Source organism: Plectropomus leopardus, chromosome 21 (genome assembly GCF_026936395.1).
Source record: "Plectropomus leopardus strain MGB_pleo_1.0 chromosome 21, ASM2693639v1, whole genome shotgun sequence".
Classification (NCBI taxonomy): Eukaryota; Metazoa; Chordata; class Actinopteri; order Perciformes; family Serranidae; genus Plectropomus; species Plectropomus leopardus.
This window is the reverse complement of record NC_142196.1, coordinates 16,055,986-16,082,923: the sequence shown is the minus strand read 5'-3', so window position 1 is coordinate 16,082,923 and position 26,938 is coordinate 16,055,986. Positions and strand designations below refer to the sequence as shown.

At 41.0% G+C, this 26,938-nt stretch overlaps 2 protein-coding genes across 4 annotated transcripts; one reads left to right on the top strand and one right to left on the bottom strand.

Moving 5' to 3' along the window:
- The first annotated feature begins 4,631 nt into the window (after positions 1-4,631).
- On the top strand, positions 4,632-7,172 carry gtf3ab (general transcription factor IIIA, b). Its single transcript, XM_042510624.2, has 9 exons — positions 4,632-4,837; positions 4,974-5,068; positions 5,152-5,248; positions 5,329-5,414; positions 5,490-5,563; positions 5,922-5,999; positions 6,070-6,299; positions 6,776-6,829; positions 6,921-7,172. Exons 1-9 carry the CDS (start codon positions 4,724-4,726, stop codon positions 7,053-7,055), a joined length of 963 nt encoding a protein of 320 aa, XP_042366558.1. The 5' UTR covers positions 4,632-4,723; the 3' UTR covers positions 7,056-7,172.
- Positions 7,173-7,641: 469 nt separating this feature from the next.
- On the bottom strand, positions 7,642-26,720 carry lnx2a (ligand of numb-protein X 2a). 3 transcript variants are annotated; one of them, XM_042510503.2, is made up of 11 exons: positions 26,567-26,720; positions 22,366-22,924; positions 15,383-15,618; positions 12,581-12,718; positions 12,183-12,382; positions 11,153-11,566; positions 10,857-11,030; positions 10,218-10,395; positions 9,910-10,135; positions 9,031-9,189; positions 7,642-8,430 (listed from the first exon to the last, which is right to left on the bottom strand). In XM_042510503.2, exons 2-11 carry the CDS (start codon positions 22,767-22,769, stop codon positions 8,295-8,297), a joined length of 2,265 nt encoding a protein of 754 aa, XP_042366437.2. In that variant the 5' UTR covers positions 22,770-22,924; positions 26,567-26,720; the 3' UTR covers positions 7,642-8,294. The 3 variants fall into 3 exon arrangements, with proteins under 3 accessions (XP_042366437.2, XP_087928066.1, XP_087928067.1); XM_088071940.1 differs by lacking the exon at positions 26,567-26,720 and adding an exon at positions 25,194-25,491; XM_088071941.1 differs by lacking the exon at positions 26,567-26,720 and having other exon boundaries at positions 15,383-15,655; positions 22,366-22,506.
- Between the last annotated feature and the right edge of the window lie 218 nt (positions 26,721-26,938).

Genomic DNA, 26,938 nt, shown 5'->3' with positions numbered 1-26,938 from the left:
TTCTGGATTTTTATGCATTGTTACAGTTTTTATTTTCATTTTTCTCTTTATAGCACTGTATGGTTTCCACCCTACCTATACATCTACAGTAAGTCCTTTGTGTGTGTGTGTGTGTGTGTGTGTGTGTGTGTGTGTGTTCTCACAGATACACCAGGGTGTCATGTGTGGCACTGACTCATGGAAGTTACTGATTGAAGGACGACAAAGTAAACAAAGAAGGGGAGAGAAATCAAGCGAGAGGGAGGAGGGCAGAAAGACGAGGATGGTGGATAAAAGCTGTGGAAAACTATGAACTCCTTAATCACACATGTTTGACACACACAGATTGAGTCTGTCAGCTCAGCCAGCAGCCGTATCGACCCGGGTTGTTACATATTAACCACACACACACACACACACACACACACACACACACACACACACACACACACACACACACACACACAAACAGTAGATAATTGGATCTGTACACCGCTGATGCAAGAGGAGTTGTGTGTGGAAATGTTGCACGATATGAAATTTCACAATTATCAGCCTTCTTAATTCACCTGATCACATTAAGTTTAAAGAGCAGGTTCACTCAAACTACACAAATATGTTATCTCACACTTTTCTCAACCGTTATTGTGTCGATAGATATTCTTCGGTCTATATATATATATATATATATATATACATACTTGTGATGGTTTTGTGTGTCTTTGTGGTCATTAGGCATGTTTTAGTGGTCTTGTGTTGCTTTGTGGTCATTTTCAGTCTTGTCCTGGCTGGTATTTGTCAATTTGAGGGACATTCTTGCAGGTGAAGTCCAGGGGGGACTGTCACAGTTTGAGCCTGTGCCCAGTAGGCCCATTCAATAAACCACACAGACTTCCCAAAAACAGTGTTGGACAATGCACAGACCTCAGTGTCACCTTTTTTGGAGCTATCGTCCACTGAAGAAATTGTGACAAAATAGTGGCAATGTGTTCTGTGACTCTTTGTTTTTGGAAAGAAATGTTGTTGTTAAAAAAAAAAAAAACAACGAAAGAAAAAAAAATTGACAAAATATTTGTATTCTGATCCTTTAAGTAAAAGTAAGACCATGCTTATCAAGAAAAAGTCTGCAATCAAACACGTACATAAGGAATATAAATGTAAAAAATGAGCTTAAAGTATCAGAACTAAAAGCACGTTCTGATATTTATGTGTGATATTTTACATGTATTTAAATATTGTAAAGCTCCTTGAAGTAGATTTGTGATGTATGATATAGACTTGATTATTATCATTATTCTAACTGATGTTTTCACGTGTTAGCAGTATTCGAGTATTTTGGCAGGTCAGGGTTCAGCTGTTAAAAAACAGGGTGGTTTAATCTATAACTATCATAATGTTTTATATTCTTGTCATATCTGGAAATTAGCTTGTAACTATACTGTCAATATTTTTTTTTATTCAGACAGTTTCATGGACACAGGGGACACATCTCCCTCAATATTTAGAACAGACACATTTGTCCCCCCCAATAAAAACATGAAGACTTTTACTTTGACAAAATTGAAGACATTTAAACCATAACTTGGTACAAAAACTGCACTAAATAGTGTATAAAATGTTACCAGAAAGCAAGAAATTAATTCTTTGATGCTCAGAATTTTCTGGTGGAGGACCCCCTGTTTTATTTGTGTTGAGATGAAACCAATACCCTTAGTTGTATTGGAATAAAAAGTGCAGTATTTTCCCTTTGAAATTAAGGGGACTGGGAGTGTAACTCAAAGTGAAATACTAAAAAATACCTAAAAATTCCACCACGAATGGAAAATAAACTGATTCCCTTTTATATTGGGCTCAAGTCTTTCAAAAAAAAAAAAAATCAACTCACAAGGGGTAAATAAAAATGTGCTCATTACAATTTGTGTGAACCAGCCCTTTAATTAAACTCAACTAGTTCCCCTCACATACCTCTGAGGCCTCACCACCCACTACTCTCCCAGTATCTGAGGAAAAGTCCCTTAGTTGTGTTGAAAGTTATATTTGTGACTGTGATGAAAGCGTGGGTGTGACAGTGTATGTCCACATGATCTGTGTGTGTTTGGGAAAGGCCTGGAGCTTTGACAAAAGCACAAGGAAACCCCAGTGCAGGCCAAACACAGTGCATGCTGTATCTCTGTGTGCGATAGGTGGGGTGATAGAGTCTGTGTGGTTATCAGAGACAGAGGGGGGGGGGCACGGTCATATATGTGAATATTGGGCCAGCTGTATTGATCCTGGCCCTGACAGCAGAGGTGGAGGAGGTGGAGGGGACCGGATGAGAGGAGCAGGAGGCTGATAAAGGTGTCAACTGACCCCTGCATGCTTACCTGAAGCGTGGGAGGGCACCGAGGTAACGCCCAACAGGCTCTCAATAGGCCGTATTCACAAAAGTCAGTCAAAGGTTTCACATGAGAGCAGGACATGGGCTCACATGGTGATCTCTAATGTTTGGACAAGCAGATAACCTCATTTGATTGTCACTATCTCTTTCTTTTTATTTATTTGTTTTAAATAGAGACTTTTTTTCTTTCTTTTTTTTATTATTTTTTAAATTCGTTTACCAAAAGCAGGTGTATGTAAATTTATAAAAAAAAAATGGCTCTCACAAATAAAAAGTTAAATTCATAAACAGACAAGTGCATTTCTCAGGGTTTTTGCCACTTAAAGCAGTTTGGTATAATCTTTATAATCTGAATTTCTGCTTTAATTAAAGGGCAGTTTCCTAAAGCAGGACTATGTAACTTTTAAAAGGAAAAATAAATTGTTGTCTTTTGGCAGTTGATACATCAATTCATAAACAATTTCATGCACTCAGGAGTTTTGCCACAGCCTTAGCCTTCTTGGTTTAATATGACCTGTGGGCTAGCTTAGGGCAGCTAATGTTAGGGACTGTTGGTTATTTATGAGTGGGGAAGGGGTGGTCTGAAATGGGGTAGGCCCTTCAGATATTTTTTTAAGCAGTGGGAAGGGAAGAGGAAATTCATAATAATATGTCAAAAAAAGTTTGTTTTCCTTGTTGTGGCTCTAATTGCATTTGCAAAAATCCACTGCGCCTGAATGAAAGCCAAGGAGTCTCTGATTCGTCTGTCAATTATGTCCATCATGGCTTGTGAACTGCAGTCAAACTGTTGCAGCGCTGATCAAAAATGACTCAAGATTCTGTTACTGTATTGCCTACTTCAGAAAGACCCAGATGCCCTGCTGAAAACTGCTAAACCAAAATGAAGCACTGCCGCCAAGAGCAAACTTTCTCATTTACAGCTAAACAGTACACTGAAATAAAGAGAAAAAGGAAATATTTCAGGGGAGAAATAGGTAATGCAGTAGCAGAATCTCGATTCATATTTGATCAATGCTGCCTAGTTTGACAGTTTGACAGCAGTTCACAAGCAGGATTTGACATGATTGACAGCTGCATTAGAGACTCCTCGGCTCTGATCTTTTTGCCTTCATATGCAGTGGATTATTGCAAATGTCATTAGAGCATGACAAGGCAGAGGAACATTATTTTTTTACACTACTACTGCCAGGATTTACTGGTAGCTACAGCGAAAGTGACAAAAAAATGACATTTTCATAAAAGGTACCACCTTCAGCTTTAACGTTAACTTGGAGAGATATTTGCTGATTGACTGACTCTGTTACTGTGGCAACCATGGCTACTTTTCAGCTATAGTTATTCCGGCTTAAATATAAAACTGTGTAATCTTTGCTGAACAGTGACCACTGTGCCTACAAGTGACAATGCCAAACTACTGTTCAGTATTTAGATAAAATAACACAAGTGAAGACAGTCATAATGTCAGCAAAGTGACAATATAAATTGTGTTACACAGCAAAATGTACCTTAATTTATCTAACATAAGCTACTGCTCAGACCAAGTAAGGCTGCAGCAGTAAACCGCTCCGCTAATCAAACTGGGCAGCACCATTGCTTATTAATGCCATTTTTCATTTGTTAGAGAAATAATGTGCCGTTTCTTCTTTAAAGGCGGAGAAAGGCTGATTTAGTTTCATGTTTGTGGGTCACAAAGGATGTCACTGAAGACTACTCTCTGACTACGATAAATCACACCTATCAGAAAACAATATTGAAGTGTTGATAAGATTAAGATTAGAGCAGTAAATTCTGTGTGTGTGTGTGATTAATGGAGACAGACAGTCGCCTCTCTCCATGCTTGCACGCCCCATACACGCGTGCACACACACACACACACACATACACACGCACAGAGAGGTCAGCAGTTATGGATGCATACTGCAAGGAGCCTGGATGACATTTTTAAAGCCTGAATCAATCAATGTGGAGGAAAGAGTCATGGGAGTTTATAATGTTTGAGTTGAGTATCAATGGCAGCACTATTAAACTCAGACGTCTCAATCATTTCCTTACATCTTACATGTTGCATCACCTGTGCTACAATCCTGCACAGTAGAGTGTAAAAGCTGAGCGTGAGGTTTTCTAAGTGTGTAAAGGTTAAAAAAATTATCTCCATTTACTGTATTAAAAGTGTTTAAATGTGAAATCTGTTGCTTATTTTTCTCTTTTGGTGAGATAGGGCACCCCTTTTTTGGCTCTAATTGGTACATTCCAATGAGATAAATGAAGTGCAGGCGAGCAGCTTGTTGTAGGTCAGTAAGTGTCCTGCCTCTTTATTACTAGTTTTCTCTGTGACCACAACACCACATCTGACATCTCTTATTAAAGATGGGGGAGAGGTTGCAAAGTAAAAAAACCTTTGTTTGCAATTTTTTTGAATGTAAAGCTACTTTCAGTAAGTCATGGAAGCTTGAGGCTCATCTTTGCAAACACACAGGATTGGTAAGTGACTGCTAGAAGCCAAAAAGAGCAAATAACACAATAAAGACCCAAAGAACACGTTAAATTAGTACATATTGTGTTTGATTGTCTTGTTAATGTTATTGGGATTATGTGTCAAATGTTACCCTAACCTTAGAAACCGTTTTCCTGTGAGAACTGCAACAAGAGCTTTTGCACTCGCTATGAGCTCACCAGACATGAGCTCAGGCACAGTGGGGAAAAACCACACAAGTAAGCTACTATGTTCTATTTGAAATGATTGGGATCAGTGAAAACAGTGTTTGCTTTGACCTGCTACCTGCTCTGGTCTCCAGGTGTCTGGCTGACGGATGCTCAGAGGCCTTTGTCACAAATGCCAGCATGAAGAACCACATGGCTCGAGTTCACCAGCACCAGGAGAAGCATTATCAAGTAAAAAAAAAAATCCTAAAGTTTGCCTTTTGCCAGCAGGCTTGGGACTACTGTGATGTGCTTTTGCTCTTTTCTTTCAGTGTGACCATCAGGGCTGCGGAAAGGATTTCAAAAAAAAGAACCAGCTGAAAGCGCATAAGTGTGAGCACCAACAGCTTTTATTTCGGTGAGTGGCTACACATCTGATCTAAGAATAAATTAAATTTTTCTGTTTTCTAACCTTGTTTATGTTTTGATGTAGTTGCACTTTCAGTGGCTGCACAAGAGAGTTTCCCTCTCAAGGAAAACTGAAGAATCACAAGAGAGTGCATGAAGGTTGGTGGATCACCAGAAGGCTTATTTCTTTGACTGGTGCATGTGGTGCTGCAAGTTATTCTCATTTTTTGATCCAGCTGTTTATTTTTGTAATTTACCAGGTAATTGTTTAGTCTATAAAATGGTGAAAATGTCAGTCAGTGTTTCTAAAAGCCCAAGATGTCTCAGATGTCCTGTTTTGTCCACAACACAAAGATGTCAAACTTTACTGTCAGAGAGAATTAAAGAAACCAGACCAATCTTAAAAACAATACGCAAACTAATTATCAGATTAGTTGCTGATTTAAGTCATATTTGACAACTAACAGATTAGTCGTTGCAGCTTGAGGTTTGTGTTTAACATAACTCTTTGTTGCAGGTTACCCTTGTGAGTACGATTGTCCTTTTCTGGGAAAGACGTGGACAGAATATCAGAAGCACAGAAAAGAGCACAGAGGTATGAATGTAATGCTGGGAAGTGTTGATGGCTGTCTTGTTGACTGTTTTAATGTCTCTTTTTTTTTCAGTCAAGGTGCAATGTGGAGAGTGCAAAAAGTTCTTTAACAACAAATGGTTCTTGCACCAGCATGAGCTGCGTGTCCACGGAGAGAGGAGGAAGCTGTCGTGTCCCACAGAAGGGTGCGATAAAAAGTTTACTCGTCACTTCAACTTGGAGAGTCATGTACTGGGAGATCATGAGGGCAAGAAGCTGTTCAGCTGTGCGTATGCTGGCTGTGGGAAGAGCTTCACCATGAAGGTAAACCTGCACTTCAGTTTTATTCTGTTAAATGTTGGATCAAATCATCCAAATCACATTACTTTCTTTTACCAGGGATCCAGTAATGTTGATAATATGACTTTTAAATGTGCACATGAACACTTTGCTGCAATCTAAATACAAAAGAGGTGGATGGATTTAATTTTGTGTAGCTCAAAGCACTGAATTTATTTTAAAAATAGTATTATTTTCAGCGATGGTGAGACTTTGCTGTTTTTAGTTTTAATTTAGACTTATGACTTTTTTCTTGCTTATCAAAATGTCTTTTGAGTAGCACAAACTAAATTCTAGTAACCTTCAATATACACGTGTAGTGGCAGATGTTTCAAAAGCCAGACCACATTAAAAACTGAGAATTTATGCATGACTAGACACACTAGAAGTGAGTTTTTGAAGATTTTCGGTGATCTGATTAGAGTGCTGATACAGTGTTAACCGGTCTCACTGTTAATCAGGAAAGCCTGTGGCGACATGGAGTGGTGCATGACCCAGCAAAGAAAAAGCTGAAGGTAATGTATCCTTGTAAACTTTTAAACAGTAAATGTGACTTTTCTCCCCTCAATCTTATACTTGTATTTAATTTTTTGGTTTCCTTTCCAGAAACTGTACCCTAAAAAGAATCAGCCGTGGCGTTTGGCACTGCAGGCCAGACTGGCAGCTGGAGCCAATCAAGTGGAGACCGAAAAGCTCGCTGCAAAGCTGTGCAGCACAACGTTAAAGGACAACAAATCTTGAGGCCGCTTGATATAAATATGTGTGGATGTTTTCAATGATTGTGACACAAATCACATTTTTTCTGTTGATATACTTTTGTTTAAGCTAATATGGAAATAAAGCCTCATTAATACAGCACTTTGTAGTTATAAAGGGACTGTTCATTATGGGGGGGGGGGGGTCCAAAATGGGCGAGGCATTTTGGATAATTATAGTTATTGAAGAGTGAATTATGTTTTTTGCTTTGGCTTAAGGGAGGGACATTCATTTTGATTTAAAAATCCACAGAACTCTGAAACCCATGAGTGAGTGTGAAAAGCATGTTTTCTTTAAATTCCCCAAAATTACACAATTTATCAAAGTCAGAAACTGTGTAATATGGTGAAGGGAAGGTCAAGCATTTTCCTTCAGTCACTCTGAGTGGCTCAAGGAAAAATATTTGTAGCTCTGGGGAGGTTCATGATACAAAACTAAAAACCCTGCAGTCACCCCCCCTGCTCTGAAATAAAGTACAGTCCCTAATAAAATGCCTCTTGCTCATAAATGTGTTGAACTGCCCTCTAGTTCTCACCAGCAAAGTGTAAAAGCGACACTGTAGAGCCATTAGTCCTTGGAAGGAAATGTTTATTAAACAAACAGAACACACATTCACACACATGTATAAAACTCCAGCTGATGGGACAGCTGGTTGTCATGGTGATGAGGCCTAAGGGCAGTTGAGCCCCCAGGGTGCGGCAGGTTTCTTATAAGGCCTGAGGCTTATTCAGCTGGATACAGCGCTGGTGTTGCAGAAAATCTTGATTAGAGTGATTACAGGTCATTATCCTAGATGACGGAGGATCACAGGCTATTTTTTTAAAAATCTATCTCTACTTGCAACGATGCATCCACCTGAATACAGCCCTGGATTCTACAACTGCCTGGTGAGGTGAACACAGCACAGATCGCCTGTTAACAGTTGCAGTACCATTTCTCCCTGCGGGAGTGATGACAACATGACCATATGAACACAGCAGTGTGTTTGTGAGTGCAGTCTGTCGCGTGACGTGGCACGATCTGGATCAGTTCCCACCTGGTCAGGACAGGCTTGGTCCTGCTGGGTCAACTACAGTTCTGTATGCTTTTGGTCCTGGATTAAGCCCGGTATGGAGCGATGTACAGTAGCGTGTACCAGTTCACTTTGGCCAAGGTCGTTCCCAATATAGAACATTCAGGGTGGACTCGGTGTGGTGCGCAGCCTGCTCACATGATCCGGCCTAGCTATACCAGGCTGCCAGGCCAGGAGACCACAGTCAGCGCCACCCGGCTGCGCTGCTCCTTCAGCATGGGCACCAGCGCCGAGTGGCTCATTCCTGCTGTCGACAGACCATTGACCGCCACAATCATGTCACCACACCTAGAGTGAGACAGAGAGACAAGTCAGGATTGTAAACAGCACCTGACAGCTTGGAGCAAGATTCATTCATAAAGCTCTGCATCATCATGTGAAGACAAGATGACCGAAACATTTGGTGTGGCAGTGGCTTACATAGGAAGCTTAAAAATACAGTTAAAGGACAAGAATGGCAAGGATGTATCAATTTGTCATTGTCCACAATTTCTATGAATTGCAACTAGAGCTTGATGGTAAATTGATCTGCAACAAGTTTGAGAATTCTTAAAGTATTTCTTTTTTGAGCAAAAGTACCAAATATTAATTGATTCCAACATCTCAATTTTAACTAAACCCAGAGTGGACTGACTACATTAAAAAAATGGCTGTTTATTTATTTTTTTTCTTTTCTTATGTCTTTATGTCTCCAAAGTAAAGTGTCTTTAAGGACTCTGAAAAGTGCTATATAGTTTGTTGTAATGCACTCTGTAAGTGTGGCCTATCATCACGCCACTCTTATCAGTCACCGACTGGAGGTCACAGTTTATCTTCCTGCTGATTCACCACAACGTCACGGCTAACATAAGCCACAGATACTCATGTAAAGAGCAACTGATCACTCACTTGAGGCGTCCATCGTAGTACGCAGGCGTGCCGAGGACGATGGTCTTGATGAAGAACGCCTGGTTGCCGTGACTTTCCTCATATCCCCCAACGATGCTGAAGCCCCAGCTGCCCGGGTGGCTCCTCCGCAGTACAATCTCATGACTACTGTGAAGGTAGCTGTGAGGGGAGAAGATAGTAAAGAAAGACTTTATTCTTCACAGAGAGAAGGTGCTGCCTCGTGTTTTAAAAACCACCTTTTGTAAATCTTGAAATCTTTCATTCCCTGGTCAAATTTAAAATTTTGGGTTATTTTGCTTCTATAATTTCTTCTTTATGACTATTAGAAGGAAAACATCTACAATACATATCTAGACTATTATTTAGTTCAGATTTCTGCTCTTGAAATGTATGAAAAAAAGTGCATTTTTAATTATTTAATGCCTCATTTGCATATTTAAACATAACATTTCAGAAAACTTGTAATGTAAAAAATAATTGTCTACATGTAAGTAATTAACAGGGGAAGTTTAATGTTTTACTCCTATTCACCTATAAAATGTATAAAAAATAGAGGAAAATATATAAAAGTGGTTATTTTAAAACATGTTTGAAGACATTTCTAAATTCCTGTATTTAAGCCAACTAAAACTTCTTTATTCTGTATTTTTATTTAATATTTCTACCAGTTTTAATCACCAGTTAAGTTTGTTCTGGAGAAGAGGAGACCTCTGCGGATGATTTGAACCTCCTGAGCAATGAACACAGAGGAAATTCTAACCGGGAGAAGTTTCAGCTGGTTGAAATCTGCAATCCTCACCATTAGACTCCACTTAATCCTTTGCATTGTTCCTTTAATACACACCACAAAGGCACATTTAAATCCAGACGTGTGCTCACCTGGGTAAACCCAGCCACATGACCCATGAGGGGGACCAGTTGGCATCAAAGTCACTGTCATGTGTGTGAGACAGCAGCTCGTCATGGTCGTGCTCCTCCACCATGCTGACCTCCAGCACCCGCAGTTGGACTGAGGGCGAGGCAGCGCTGGCCTTCAGAGTGCCCACAGCCTCGCTGTGGCTCAGGTACGTTAGGTCCTGCCCGTTGATACTCAGCAGGACATCACCTGAAGGAGGCAGGGAGAAAACGCTAAAGTATCTGATGTATTTGATTTGAATTGGTCGTGTTATGTCTGAGGCAGCGCTCACCCCGTTTGATTCTCCCATCCCTCGACAGGCAGCCGTGTGGTTGGACGCTGGTCACAAAAATCGGCAGCTCCCCGCTCTTACTGCCCCGCCCTCCTGCAACGGTCATGCCGAGAGACTCATGGGGCTCCTTCTTCACAGTGATGTGTTTCTCCTTACAGGTCACGCACTGGGAAAGGTCCTGGGTTTAATCACACAGAGTCAACACACACACAAACACAGATTTGGTCACTACAACAGAAAATGTGTCTACGCCACTGTAATTGCCTGGAATCTCAATCACCTTTTCACCCACATCAAACCACATGCTTAAGATCCTGGGTGTTATATCTAAGTTTTAACAGGCAGGTCAATTCTGCTCTCAGGTGCAGCTTCTTCCAACTCACTTCCATCTCCAAAATTTGACATTTCTTCTCGAATTCTCATCTAAAAAGGGTCATTTTGCACCAATATCATCTATGCTGGACTGCTGTATCTTGATGCTTTTCAGATTTGCCTTAATCTGCCTTTCATTGTGTTTAACCTCTTGCATGATGCTTGTGATGTGAAATCTTATTAAAAAAGTGTCAAAATACCTCTGAATACACAGTCTGACCTATGTGTATACACACACACCCACACACACACGACACACATGCTCACTCTGTGAGTGCTGGTGCGGGACAGGTGTATGGGCACAGGGCTCGGAGTGGAGCTGTGGTTAGGCAGGAAGTGATCAAGGCAGTAGAGGTCTCTGGTGGAGCTCGATTTTGGCGGTGGAGGAGGGGTTGGTTTGGTGGGTCGGCCAATCAGCAGGTGGACTCGCTCTCCGCTGGCCTGGAAAGACAGACTTAAAGTTTTAGAGATTTTTTTTCTCACTCACATTTCCTTCTTTGTTGTTCATGTTTTTACTTCTAAACAACATCAAAAGAAGCGTTAATGACTGAATGCATCCTCACCTGTATGATCTGTGCAGCCTGCTCGGGGGTGCCGTGGCGTAGGTCCTGCTCGTTGACTGCCAACACACGGTCGTTGCTGCGCAGTCTGCCATCCTTTGCTGCCAGGCCTCCCTCTAACAGATCCAACACAAACACTCCTGACTCATCCGTTCGCCGTACCAGCTTGATGCCGAGCTGCTCTGTCGAGTCCCGCTTGTGTAGGGTGATTCTCAGGGTGGCAGGGCTTGATGGGGCGCCCTCGGGGGTGGAGCAGGGGGCGTGGGGCACAGCAGGGGTGGAGGAGGAAGAGGAGGGAGGTGCCCGGGAGGCACAACGACGCTCCCTGAGCACAGTCAACTGCAAGGTGGTACAGGGCCGTGCCAGTGTAGAGCGAGCAAAACTGTGGGGGACGTTACTGATGTCCACATTGTTCACCTTGTGAGACAGATAAGTCAAAGTTAAAAAGCAGGATTTGGTTAATTATTTAAATTTGAAAAATTAGATGTTACCAATTGTCTTAAGATTTTACAGTGCAACTCAGAAAAAAAGCAATTCATGAAATCCTAATTCCCATGTCTTTGCATTTTTAAGACTTTTGAGAGATTTTTTCATGAGTTAAATGCCTTTCAAGACTTTTTATGGATCCGTGGGAACCCCGGGTTTCTGTGTCTTTCACATGTGACCCCTTTCATATTCAAGTAGTCATATGATCAATTATGAAAATACGGATTATGGCAGCTTTAAATGGCAGAACAATAACACAAAGAGGTTTTATGAGAAAATGAACAAGATATTCTGGAATATATAAGAATGTAAAAATGCCAAGAAATGATTCAGATGAAGTTAGGTGCTCAAAAAATAATAAAAAAAGACAGTAAATTACTACTATAATAGTACTGCCTGCCAAAACAGCTACTTTGAACTTGAATCATGACTGAAAATGACCACTTATAGTTACAGTGCAGCTCTAAATTGGCCAAAATAATGTTGTAGAAGCTCCTTTCTTGTATAAAAATGGCATGTGTTTGTTAAAATCCCATCCGGCTCTTACCTGCAGTATCTGATCTCCGGCAAGCAGCCTCCCGTCTCGTGCAATGACCCCGTCTCTGTACACTTCCTGAATCACAATATTGATGAGAGGCGTCTCGTTTCCCCCCACGACGCTGATGCCCAGCTCAACATATGGATTCGCCCGGTGGACCTCTATGGCAGTTATCTCTCCTTCAGGAAGCGAGGGTAACTTCACACAGCCTTTATGGACACACAAATCACATTACACAGCTGCATTTCACAATCTAATTCCCACATCTTCCTAATGTTGCCTGAATGTGATTATCCTGGCATCTCAGATTACAGCTCTTACAATGGCCAGAGGCTGCGATATCTCAGATCTCTAACATTCAGCCCTTTAGGAAGATGCTCAGTTAAATGGAGGAAGTAATGTCATACCCTCTTCAGCAGAGAGAGGCGGAGACTCAGGGCAGTCCCAGCCAGAGGAGGTGGAGCTGACAGAGCGGAGGAGGTGGATGCAGGGATTGCTGAGGGGCCGCTTCACCCTGGGGACCACACACTCCAACCCTACCACACCTAAAGATGGAGACACATGAAGAGATTAAATAGATGTGTTATCAGTACAAACTGTATTGACTTCATTGACAATCTCAATCTCTTCGCTTTGTACAAGGCCAGGGGACAGACATGGAATCAAGTAATTGCTTTGCAAGTCACAAGTCAGTGTTGAGTACTTGCACTCATGTCCAAAGTCAAGCCAGGCAAATCCTGATTCCTAAACTTAAGTTTCTGGAGTCCTAAAAGAGGCATAATGTATTCTTTGCCAAATAACAATAATTGTAATAATTATTACCATACTAAGAGCAGAGAAATAATACATTAAAGGGGCTCTATGTAAAAATTCAGAGTGTATGAGTTGTCTACACAGTTCTCAACATAGAGGTGGCTTAGTCTGCAGCTAGAGGCTTAAAGTGATAACTCCATAAACAATGCTAAGCACAGCGCAAACCAGCATACTTTAAAAAATCCCTGGAGGGGCGTGGATTACAAAACACACAGAAGTAGAATCAATTAATTTTGTGAGTTAAGTGATGATGTATGCTGCTGCATATTTTATGTTTTATGTCTATCTACATGTACAGAAATTTTTGAAAATGGATCTTTTTCTATAATACGTTTTCTCTTCTTTTCCATATTTTTGAAAACACCTTTAAAGGTACAGATTTTTCGAAACTCTGAGTACTCTGCATAAGTTAAAGTTACTTTGCACCTGTGTGGACCATGGTATTATAAGGAGGTCGGTGTGGACATGCAAAACAAAACACTTGGGAAACCATAATGACATCTCAATTCACGCATGCACATTGTTGCTTTGAGTACTGAGCATGCGCCATAAAGAACAATACATCCATTCACGTAGCCCATGCTTGTAGCAGATGAATACAGGCAACATATTAATTTCAACAACCCGCCCTCCTGCGCTGGGATCCTTTATTTTTGGTCACAGGTGTATGCTACCAGTGAGTCTTACGTGTGAGTGACAGCGTCCAGTGTGATGACGTAGGCACGTTGGCGCAGCGCAGCGTGCACGCGCTTGCTCGGTCAAAACTTTTTCCTAGCTGGACTTGAGTGAGTGTAGATCCGGGTTCCACCAATATAAGTTCATAAAAGTTATTATTTACGATTTTAATCAGGGCAAACTGCTGCAACCTCTTTTGTTTAATATCCGATTCGTGCTGTGAGAGTCCTGCTGAATTTTGAGTTCGATAATTAAAGTTTTTAACGAGTTTAGCGTCGGTGATAAGAAGAGCTAACGCTAGCATGCTAAGTTAGCTACCGCGATGTCTCCGTTTAACGCCTTCACTCTGCTCGAGCTCGGCGGGTCCCCCCTGTACACCCAGCTTACCCGTCACTCTGTTTGTACCACAGGTATGGAGATAGTTTTGTGCTACGATAAATGTTTTGAGAAGTATTATTTTTGCATACCATAACAAGAGTTAAGCTATTTTAGCTGTAAGAGATGATTGCTAAAAAAATAAAAGCATCAGTTTCACATGTGTAAACTGTGAATTTCTAGTATTGTGTGTAAAAAATCATTAAATAGTGGTTTCTCTGGTAACTAAATGTTATTTACTTGCTTAATTATTCAAGATTTATATCTTTCAAGTTATGTTTCTTGTGAAATATATAATTTTGTAATTTACGTTGCGCTTCATAGACTAAAGCTAGAGGAACGTTTCTCTTTAAAAGAGCAGTGCCTTGTTTTTTGTAATTGAATAATTTGTGTCAAATTGTTTATTTTAATGATTGATGACTCAGTCATTAAGAGCAGGAAAATTAGCAAAAAAAACTAATGGCTGGAGGAGAACTGAGCTTTGCGGTGTGCACACAGTTTACTACAGTCATTCTGTTTGTACCACAGAGCAACAGTTTGTGAGTAAAGACCCAGAGACCCAGTGCTGCTTCCTGTCCTATAATCCCACAACCCAGAACACAACACACAACAAGAAACCACACAAGTTACATATGGACTGCCGGTTTGTACACGTTTTGTCGATGCTGCTTGTTTTAATGACTACTTTACACTTAAACTCTTTATTGCGCCATCACTTAACGGATGAACAGAGCCATCTACTGCACCCGGTGTATTTGCTCCACCTTAGTGTCCACAATTTAAAGTTTGCCAAAAAAAAAAGCTTTTTTGGATCAGGCCAGCAGATGATGGGACAATTTTGAGAAAGCTTTCCCGTGTCCAGAGCATCACTTGCATCTTTGAGTGAGTTCTTTCATTTTCGTAATATCTAAAGAAAATCAACTGTGATAAGAGCTCCAGTAGGTGTTTTGAAAAAGGTAACGTTAGCCTATAAACTTTACTGCCTTTGCAACAAGGGAAGACTGTGGGAGACAGCTAATGCCAACATATGTTTAGTCTTTTTTGCGTTCTAGTGTTGTAGATGTTGAAGGAAATATTTTGCAAAATGAAGATTGTGTGGAGAGAATTAAAAAAAAAATCTGTATATTGTTTACAGGGCAAATGTATAATTTTCTTCATTTGGTGCTCAGTAATGTTAAATCGTTACATGTTCAAAGGCTCAAGTCCAAGTGAAGTCATTGGTGTTAAAGTCCAAGTTGTGTCGCAAGTCTTTTTTGACTCCATAGTCCTCAAATTTCTGACTTGAGTCATAATTGAGTCCAAGTCCAGTGACTCAAGTCCACACCGCTGCCAGTGAACCCACTTACTTTCTTCCTCCGTGCTCTCCTCAAAGGCAGGGTTGTCGAGGCCGGCGTCGTCAGTCCACACAGGCCCGTTGCCGTTGGTGTTATTAGGTCCAGAGGGCGGAGAGGGTGTGCGGTCCCTCAGGTCTGTCTGTGGGGAGCGGGGCGACCTGGGAGGGCTGGTCACCATTGCTCGCTCGTCCCCGCTCTCACACCGCGGGCCGTCCATGCTCGTCTGCTGACACCTTGTCCCGGGACACCTTTCACCAAGCAACAGGCGTCAGTTTGTTAGTCCATCTGACGTGTAAAGAAAATCAGGTTCAGCATCAGTTAATGTAATGTGCTGTAATTGATCCCATCAGGGAGAGTCTCTTGTCTCCTTAGGGGAGGTCAGAGAGCAGGGCCGTGATTAGATGGGAGGGAGTCAGTGGGTAAAGTGAAGACTGGATGCACACTGATCCGTCATTGAGCAGACAGAAAATACCAGAGAACATCGCTGCGTGTCTTGTTTTTTAGATATTAAATTGACGTGGGGCTGCACAAAAGATTTTACAAGTACAGGAGACCGTAATTGTGATGGCATGACTGTATATGTGCATATTGTGCAAATTGCATATATCTGTATGCCTTCCATGTCAGACATATTTGTACATCTGCAGGCCTTGAAAACACGCTTTCTATCAATAAATAAAAAAATAAAACTAGGAAATTAGAAAATAGTGAAAAATATTCATGAATATTTCCCAAAGTCCACAGTGACTCTTGAGTTTTCTTGCTCAAACCAACCAGCAGTCTAAAACTCACTATGAAATGATATAAAACTTTAAAAAACTTTTTTCATTATAAATGACTTAACCCTTTAAAACCTGAGAAAATTGGTTTTATTTCTTTTAAAAAACCAACCCCAAAAAACTTGAAAATAACCTGAAAAAAACAACAAAAAAGCAAAGTAAAAAACACAAACAAGCAAGAAAATGATGCAAAAAAGTGCAAACGATTATTATTAAAAATTATAGATATATGTATGTTTTTTTCTGTAACATAATTTTAAATATGAAATTATAAATATAAATATAAATATAGGTTTGCTGGCATTTTTCCTAGTTTTGATTAGTTTCTAACCCCCCTTTCTTCCCCAACTAATTTTGAGTTCATTTTCTTGTCACATTTTTCTAATTTCTAACCAAGCTGGTCATTACCTTTTGCCCCACAAATGCTTAAGAAAGCCAATGCTCAGGTTTCAAAGGGTTAAATAGATTCTGAAAGGCAAACGCTGCAAAAGAAAACTGATTTGTGAGATGTTCTTTCCATGAAAACGAAGACAGCTCTGGGCGAGACGAATGCATCATTTCTGTCCCATAAATAGAAAGTCTTCAGTGAGAGACATTTAAAAATAAACGCAGACTCAAGGGATCAATGTGGTCTCACCCTTAATTGACTGAAGCATTAACTGTAAATGGCAGCTATGAGCTGGTTGAATTATTTAAGTGCTTCTGTTCTTCATTTCCTCCCTCCTAAGATAAACAGGACCATCGAAAACAGACGTTGCTGTCCCAGGATACTTTGCTCTCGCCATATTTAACTAAAAAAATCAGCCAGTGTTATAAAGCGATGTGGCCTAACGTAGTTTTACCATCAGCAGTCCTTACTCTCTTTTGTATCTTTGACATTTTCCATCAAGACATAAAAGTTTTAAGATGACAACTAAACTTTTTTGACCCTTTGAAACCTGGATCGAGACCGGTTTTCGATGCGCTGTGTCCAGACGCCTTTCAAAAGCTACTTGATCCTTTGAACCCTGATTGGTTTGACTTATTTAAAAAGCAATGACAAACTTGGCAAGAAATGTCCCAGAAATTTCAAGAAATTAATAAAAGGTGACAAGAAAATTATTATTATTATTATTTAAAATTATGCAACAGAACAAAATACATAATAAAAAATATAACATAAATACACATATAGTTTTATTTTTAGCGACTTTTTCTCAAGACTTTCTTTTGCTCATTTTCAGGTAATTCTTTTGTAACTTTTTTTACTATTTTCTCGCACTCTTGAGCTATGTCTTGTTAAGTTGCTCTTTGCCTTCTATTGTTTTTGAAAGAAATCAAACCAATTTGCTCAGGTTTCAAAGGGTTAACAAATAGGCTATGTAAACGGGTTGAGCTCATATAGAGGCTTTAATTCAAGGACTTTGGTTCAGAAACAGTGAAAGTATCTCAGTTCTCACACACACACACACACACACACACACACACACACACACACTCACACACACACTCACACTCAGTAATAAGATCAACCAGCCCACCTTGACCACCGTGGATCACAGTGGCCTGGCACTCTCGTCTTTTAATCTAATGTTCTGTGACCGATCCCTCTCTTGGCTCCTGTTACTATCTTAGACCTAAGTCTGCAGGGTAGGGTGGCGGAGAACCCACGTGGGCTGAAGGTTTAATCTTTACTAAAGAATGTCACGTTAGTGCTCACAGTGACCTCGTTTGATCTCTCTTAAACCATCTTTACTTGTCTTCTCCACACACCGACATCATGTGCAAAACCTCCACTGAGATGTACCCCTCTGCCAAAAGGCCAAGACAAGAAGACTGTTGACAGTTAGGTTTAAATGGGCTACAACTATGAAATGAAGTCCCTGTTTGTTTTATGCTCTTATGATTGCACATCATGAATGAAATTATTCAACTGTGCAATATTCTTTTTAACATCCTAATTTATTCTTACTTTCACCACTCTTGCATGTATATTAACATATGATGTGCATAATGTAGAAATGTATTTTCTTGTTTTTCTTTTTACATATATTGTGCCATACATTGTAGCATGATACACACATTTTTATACTTCTAACACTTTACATAGCAGTTTTTATGCATTGTAGCATAATTAAATGAAATGTTGAATCTCCTGAGAGAAACACGACCAGAGAGCTCATAAACATAATGTCTTTTCTTAAAGGCCCACTGTGAAGAGTATAGTGGCATCTTGCAGTGAGGTTGCAGGACTGAAACTTGTGCCAAGTGAGTCACTATGGTGGCTGACACAAAATTGCAAATGGCCTTATCTGGAGCCAGCGTTTGGTTTGTCCATTCTGGGCTACTGTAGAACAAAATACCGGACTCTGTCGAAGAGCACAAGGCATAGATTTATAATTGTACCTAGATACTGGAGTTGCTTGCTTGGTGCATATGCCAAAAAAAGTTTCTAGCTTCCAGGTTTTCTTCTGTTGTATTTGGCCCTCTGATAATGTGCAGCAGTGTTTCTCTCATTGAAACCATCTGCAAAACCCTGTTTGGCTCATAGACTTCAAAAACTCCTTTTGTAATAGTAAGAATCGTAATTTACCTTGTTTGCATTTTGATGTTCCTGTCAACAGTTTGACTCTTTTATAATGGTGATCTATGGGGAAAATGCTTATTGGATGGCAGGGGATTTCTTCAACACAACACCATGCGTACGACTTTGAACCCAATTTTTGTAGTGGCCAAACAGTGGAATTACTCCTGAGTCCACCACTTGATGCCATTGCAACCAAAAATACTTTTTTTTTTAACCCATAAGAGACATCTGTAAATCAGGGGATACATTTTTTGAGTGAAAACAGCCCCACAAAATCTTGTATAAAATAGTGTATAAATCCTGCTGGGAAACTTGTATAGGAATAAATGGGGTCCTGCCTCCAATGCTGTATCTCTTAATACATCCATGGGACCTGCCACTTATGCAGATGTAAACGGTTCATTCTAAGGTACCAAAAACACAACAATTCTTGTTTTCAGGTGATTATAAATTAATGGAGAACATAGGAATATTATATATTACCTAAAAATTCTGCCAATACATCCACCTAAATCTTACACACTGGACCTTTAAAGGTGGACTATGTGACTTTTGAAAGATAAAATATTTTTTTCTCACACAAACGAAAAGTTAAATTTCAAAGCATTAAAAACACCCCTGCTCCCTTTAATAGAGTTAGGGATTTTACTGTTAGAGCCTTTATTGTCCCGCTGTGCCCAATAGCTTAGCTGATGTTAGCTAAATTGAAACAGATATTGCTGTGTAACCCATCTTATTATCCGAGTAAGTCTGCTGACTTTAAACATCTTTTCTGTGCTCATGCTGCCAATACACTACATTTTACCATTTCTGTTTTTTCTGTAATTGTAGGCTAACTTGTTGCCCCGGTGGCATTATTTGGTAAAATTTGTTTTGCTTTAAAAACATAAAGTATGTGTCAGGGGTCTCCTGTAAAAACAGCTGACTCAGAAAAGCTTTTAACACGCTGTTAGCAGTAGCTTGTTAGTGTGAGCTTGTTAAGGACTTGACTTAACTGAGGTGTTAGCTGATCACTGGATATACAGTCAATAGTCAAGCGCCAAAAAACTAATGGATGGCGCCTTAGCAACATCAAATATGCAGGATTTTCAAAGAAAAACGTATAGAGGTACACTTATGAAACACCAGAAGTGTGTGCCGATTTATTTATTGGCAGAGATTTGCTTCTCTTGTTGTTATTTTGCTGCAGAGTGCAGGTACGGTTGAGACTTAATAGAGAGGCAGCATCCAGGTGCCAGATCGTAAACAGCATGTATCCACACAAATATAGTGAACAACTGTTACCTGCCAAGGGTTAAATAATCAGTCCTGCTAGCTCCAGCATATTTACCTTTGTATTTCATACTGATGTTCAATAACATGCTGTGTCTCTTTCAAACAAACATTAAACTGTAAATTTAAATAAACTGTAAACCCTTTGAAGCCTGAGGAAATTGGCTTGATTTCTTTCAACAACATGGAAAGAATTATGAAGAGTAACTCAACAAAAAAGTTACCCCCAAAAAATATTAGTAAAAAGTTAAAAGAAAATTACCTGAAATTACAACCCCCATATATAAACAAACCAACCCCCAGACAAACAGGTAAAATAACAAAAACAGGAAAGGACCTGAAAAAAGTGCTAAAAAAAAACAAAACAAAAAAACAATACAGACAAATAATAATAACAACAGTAATAATTATAGTAAATATATATATTATTTCTGTATTGTCTGTATTTATTTCTGTAACCTAAATTTAAATTATCAATATAAATACAAAAATATAATGATTATAAATAAAGTTTTTCCGCATTCATTGATGATTTTCTAGATTTCACATCATTCTCTTGTCACCTTTTACTACTTGTTGCAGTGTTTTTAAAGAAATCAAACCAATTTGCTCAAGTTTTAAAGGTTTAAATATTAATGAAAGTCTGTCTGTCCAGGTTTCAAAGGGTTATTCTGGGGTTGATTTCACTTTCACTTTGTTTAGAAACAGCAGCAACCAACAATTCCTGCATAATATACCCGTAAAGAAAACTGAACTATTTAGAAGTTTTATCCATATCAATGGCTAAAAATTAATAGATTATAATACCGGTCCTCAGAACTAAAGCTATGTTTTTACACATTTACAGCGTGTCCTGACCAAAAGACTTCTACTAAGCAAAGTCAAATCAATGCATATATTCTCCAAGTGCTGCTACATTCATTGTAATATCAATGCAAAATGTACGCTACTTGTAACAGCAACAACAGCCTTTGTTTCATATATCAGCTCTGATGCATGGACAAATACAGACACCATCTTGCGTTTCATTGCAAGATGGCAACAGCAAGAAAGAGAGAAAGAAAGAAGTTGAACTGAGAGACACCGAGAAGAAAAGGTGGAGGAAACACTGAGAGAAAGATGCCATTGTGCCATCCAGCACAAAACTCATTGACCCACATTCTGCTGAGTTCGACTCACCACAGGCCGGGGTTGCCTTTGGCTGTCTCGCAGAAGAAATGGTTGAAAAGATCTCTGGTGTTGAAGTTGCTCAGCATGATTGCAGAATGAGAACATGGAGCTCCTGGTCAGCCAACCCATGACTGCGGTAGGGAACCACTAATCCCTCATCACATGACCTGCAGCCCAATAATCCCCTCTGGGTCTCACAACACCTGGTCCAAATGGGCCAAAAGCCAAAGCATGAAACGCTGGAGGTTAAGGATGGCGGGGTAACGCTCTGGACTATAGATCTAGGATATCACTAAAAGTTCCCACCAGAAACAAGCCAATTGTGAGAATGGAGGAGTTTTAAAGTCATATGAAGGTAAGTTGTCTTTATTATCAGTTAATCTGTCAGTTACTGGTATGCTATTGGGAGAATGGTTTGGTCAAGAAAATGGAGAAAAAAAAGCTATATTGCTGTATTATAATTTCCCTGAGTTTAAAGTGATGCCTTCAGATTGCTTGTTTCCTCTCCTTTAAAAACCCATAGATATTACGCTTACTACATCAAGAATTCTCCCAACTGAGGAGCCAAAACCAACAAACTTGGTATTTTTGCAAGTAAAGTTAAAGGCTGAGTGTGTAGGATTTGGGGTAATATATTGGCAGGAATGTAATATGATAAGTATGTGTTCATTAGTGTATATTCACCTGAAAATAAGAACGGCTGTGTTTTTGTTACCTTTGAAGGAGCCTTTTATATCTACATAGGGAGCGAGTCCTTGTACAAGGATGTTTTTACAGTAGCGCAGAACAGGCAAACCAAACACTGGCTCTACATAGGGCTATTTGAGTTTTTGAATAATAATAATAATTTTCAGGTCTTTTTCTTGTCACCTTTACTAACTTAAACTTTGAGGGACATTTCTTGTCAAGTTTCTCACTGCCTTTTTCCATGACTGATAAAGAAATTAAACCAATATGCTTTGGTATCATGGGAAAAATAGCTTGTAAAAGGCGTCTGAACTCGGCCCAAGAAAACTGATGTCGATCCACCTTTCAAAGGGTTAAGTGTCTGATTGATTTCATTACAGCTACAATAAATACATGCTACATTACCTGTATAAGGCGAGTGAAGTCCTGTTTGTCATGCATGCATAGTGTTTGATTTGTGTGTTTGCCCACTGATGTCATGAAAGCGTTCATCTATTATGTCTGTATGGAAGCTTTATTACCTGTGTTTGAGGTGTGCCTCCAGATCACATCGCGGCATGCTGAGGGAGCAGACTGGGGTCAGAGGGCAGGACACAGACAGCTTGTCCAGCAGCTTGTGCACCAGTATGCTGGATCTACGGCACGCCTGCAGCTGCAGTCGCGTCCTGTCCAGCGGGCAGAAGTCCCTCTCCTGGAGGAAGCTACGTAGGCAGCGGGCGCAGAAGGTGTGTCCGCACGGCGTGTCTAGCGGCTGCACCAGCGGCTGCAGGCAGATGTGGCACACCAGGTCATCGTCCACTTCCAGACGGTAGTTGTAAAGGTGGTTCTCCCAGCTGCGGTGGATCTGGCCACACTCAGGACACAGAGCGTCCAAGGCTGGCTCCACTGGCCCGGCTAGACCCACCTCGCAGCCCGGGCTGCCCATCTCTGCTCCTTCGACACAACTCAGCTTTGGCACAAATGACTCCAGTGGGGCTGCAGTGTTGGGAAGGGGCACACGCACTCCTATCCCATAAGCTTCAGAGGATGAAGAAGTTGCAGAGAGGACAGATGCCCCCCAGTGGCTGATGGCACATCACCCTGCAGGTCAGAGGGCACAGAAAGAGGGTTAAACAGCTGTTTCAGAAAAACAACAAGTGTCTGATTATGTGCTCGTGCATTTATTCATGTGGCAAATGCTTTGTGCACGTGGGCACGTGTCTGCATGAGATGGAGAGTGGCACTGTGTGTGTGTGTGTGTGTGTGTGTGTGTGTGTGTGTGTGTGTGTGTGTGTGTGTGTGTGTGTGTGTGTGTGTGTGTGTGTGTGTGTGTGTGTGTGTGTGTGTGTGTGTGTGTGTGGGTGTGTGTGTGTGTGTGAGTGAGTGCGCTGAGATTATGTATTGCTGCTCCTGTCCACTAATCTGGCAGTATAATCTCTCTTTTGCTCTCGCCTGCTGCAATCTTCCAATTCCACAGAGAGGGAATTATCTGGGATTGAGGCAGAGAGAGGACACAGATCAGAGGAAGTGGGATTGGGAAAGCAACAGAGAGGGAAAATAGTGCCAGCCAGAGGTACACTGTAAAATCTGACGACTTGATCATACTTAAAATAATCTTAGAAACCGATTGCCTTAAAAAAAGGGAAGTAAACATAACTATCAATCTTAATTTATGTTTACTTTATATCTAATTGTCAAGTTTAACAACAATTCATTCCATTTCATTTTTCAAGGCAATTGGTTTCCTAGATTTTTAAAAAGTAAAATCAATTTCAGATTTTACAGTGTACAAAGGAGCAGAGGCAGAGGAGATAAGATGGGGGGCGAAGAGGTTATATAAAAATCTGAAAGAGGCACAAAACAAGAACGGAAAATGAGAAAGAGAAGAGATGATGTGTGAGGATCTGAAAGGCAGTCAGGAGTTCTTCACACATTCCCCACAGCAAGTTTGATATTTTTGGTTCAGGCCATGTACAGTAGATGCACTCTGTCTCCTCTGCAACAGAAAGAGAACATGCCCAAAGCAAAGTCTTGAAAAATAGCACTCCGCGAGGAGAGTGCGTCCCCGCAGCTAATGCACTCTGTGTGTACGGATCATTTCCACAGCGTTTCACATCCAAAGCCAGGCGTGTTCAAAATCCGGCCCGGGGCCCAAAGATGGCCCTCTGACTGATTTTAAATGGTCCTTGGCTTGTTGTTCAAAATATACTAAAGGAGGACCCACACATTATAGGTTAATGAAACCAGATCACTGTGCATTTGCAGAAATGCACCAAGTAGGAACTTCTCAGGTGGAACTGAAGTGTTTTCACGAACAGACAGAAAACAAGCAAAGAAACGGTAACCTAGCAGCAGACATTTTCTGCAAGGTAGCAGACATCACCAGAGCAAACAGAGGTGTAAGAAAATATCACTACATTTGGATATCGTGGTTTAATGTTTTGTGATTGTGAGTGTTTTTGAGAGTCAATAAGGCGTTGTTTTTTAAATGAATGTTAGGCTGCCTTCTTCCAGTCATAACTTTAAATTTTGAATTACATAAGGGCTGTGGGTAAGAAAAGCACGGGGATGTCTTCTCAGTTTCTTCCTCTCTTTTTAATGTCCACCTCGTCAACAACCACTCAACTTCACTGAACCCACACAATAAGCATCTCACGATACACTTTGTGGAAGGTGCACCACCTTAAGTAGTTCCCCATATGATAAAAGTTCACTTTTGAGCCATTACTCCTACTATTGTGGTACCCAACAACACAACAAGATGGCATTAAGACTCCTATGTAGCCTACAACCCTGTGGTGGCGATTCATGTTTCCCATGGATGTATTAAGAGACCCGCGTTTCCCTCCAGTTTTCCTTTCTTTTGCCTCCAGCTAATGTCATGACATTATCCTGAAGTCCGCCCCGTAGGCTGTAAATAAAGATGTACAAGGCTTACCCCCATTATGCTTAAGTAAGACTAAAATATCTGGGATATTGGTGCTGCCATCTTGAGCTGGGGAAGTCTTTCGGAGCCACTGTATGCACAGTAGCGATACCTGCAGTGGGGGAGTTCCTGCCAAAACACCTGTCCGACCAATCACGAGCAACTCTATTGAATGCGAGCGCGTGGATTGGCTCACAAGGCTCATTAAAACTGAGCTTAAAATAAAAATGATCACTCGAACAAACATCAGGCCGAGGAGATCTACCTACAGTGACAGAAACCATTTCTGGGGTCAAATTTATTTGGCCCCCATTTAAAAAAAAAAAAGTTTGGACACACCCCTGTCCAAAGCTACTCAGCACTAGACGCTCTGGTGCAGTTAGTGGACGGCCGGCAGAGGGCGTGCCTCAGCTCGCAGCAGGCCGGCCAAGCCTCAGTGACTACCTGCCTCTGTTCCAGCGGGGGTCTGCTCTTGTCTCCATGACGACCCGGAGCCAGTGCTGTGCAGCGGGGCTTGACATTCAGAGTGTAGCCGGAGAAGGATGCAGAGGAGCCACACAACAGATGCATTTCTCTCAGCAGGATGCTCTGCTCCTCCCTGGTGCAGCTTGAAAGCTTGTCAGACAGACGATGATGAGACGACAGACATTTTTTTTGGCCGGGGTGGGGGGGCTTTTTTCGTCTCGCCTCCATTTCTCCATCTCAACCCGTCTCTCCTGTCTCCTTGGCTACCGGACCGGTAGTTACTTATTTGAGCCTCCTTTAAGTACGTGCTCCTGTCTGTGTGTGACTGGCTGCTTCTGTCTCTATCCCGCAGCTGGACATGAATTAATCATGAGGACACAAGGCTTCTCTGTTCCTATAACAAAGCTGTGACATCACCACATCACACACACATTCACACACTCACTTGTAGACATGTTAAGTCTACACAAGCAAAAACACATCATGCACAAGAGCTTTTTAGATCCTGCAAATAGTCTTTATCAATAAGTAAAGTCTTCAGGTTTTCACTGTGGCAGCAGTTTAGAGCCCTGGACATGAAAAGCACTTAAATCTATTTTAGACATAGCTGGACTCAACAGATTCTTTTACTCAAGCCATATGAACACTGGCTTGTGAAATATCTCTCCTTTAATCCCACTGTGCGTGTCTGTGAGAGTCCAAGGTCCATGCTGTTATTGTCATTGCACTATATTAATAAATAACAGTCTTGGCCCTGCACCTGCTCATTTTTCTTTTTTTTTTGTCCAGAGATGACAATCTAATCAAACAACACAGAACAAGCCACGTACAACCTCGCCTGCAGGAATGACATTTTCAATTAAGATGAGATGATGTTTTAGGCCACAGATTTAAAATCTCAGGTCCTGTCGGCTTAGCCTACATTTTCATAAAGCCCCATCTCGTCGTCTCTTATCTTAAAACAAAATCTAGAGAGGCTGATGGCCACTTGCAAGAACAGGCCTGCTGCTGCTCTGCATGCTCTGTAGCAATAGGCTGCTTCTTTTCACTACATGCAATGATAACAACAAAAACTGACACTGATTTAATTGATAGTTGACATCATTTTTTTCACTGTCACAGTCCTAATATACCTTGGCAACGCACCAAATGGAGTGTCATCATCTTTAAGCTAACCGCACACGTTGAACACATTTGATTAGACATTTTTGTAATCAGTGCCCCCATCTGTCTGACTCCATCCCACCCTCCGCCAGCGGAAAAGAGAGGACAGATGAAGCGACAATGGCAATATCAATGCAAAGCCAGCCACACACTGACACCCTTCATGCAGACACTGAATATAATGTTACCTTCTCCGGCTGCTCCTCCGCGCCGTGCACTCCGGCCCCAAAAAGGGGGGACTATGATTAGCTGCGGGACCTCAATCACGCATTCACCGCAACGGCCCGTTCCGCAAACCCGCACGAAAACGCCCCCGTGCCTTTGGCGGCGCTGGCCCCGCCCACTGCTGTCCGTCAAGGGTGGTGGGCGGGGCCTGCGTCTGTCAATTCAGAGCATAATGAGGGGTGGCTTTCAAATAGCCTCCTCAAAAACTAATAGCCTAAATAAATACATCGCCTAAATGAATGAGTGAATAAAAAATCCTGTGCAAACCTAGAAATGCCCATAGAGACACAAATAGACAGAGCGACCACCATTATCATTTTCATTTTGGTTTTTTT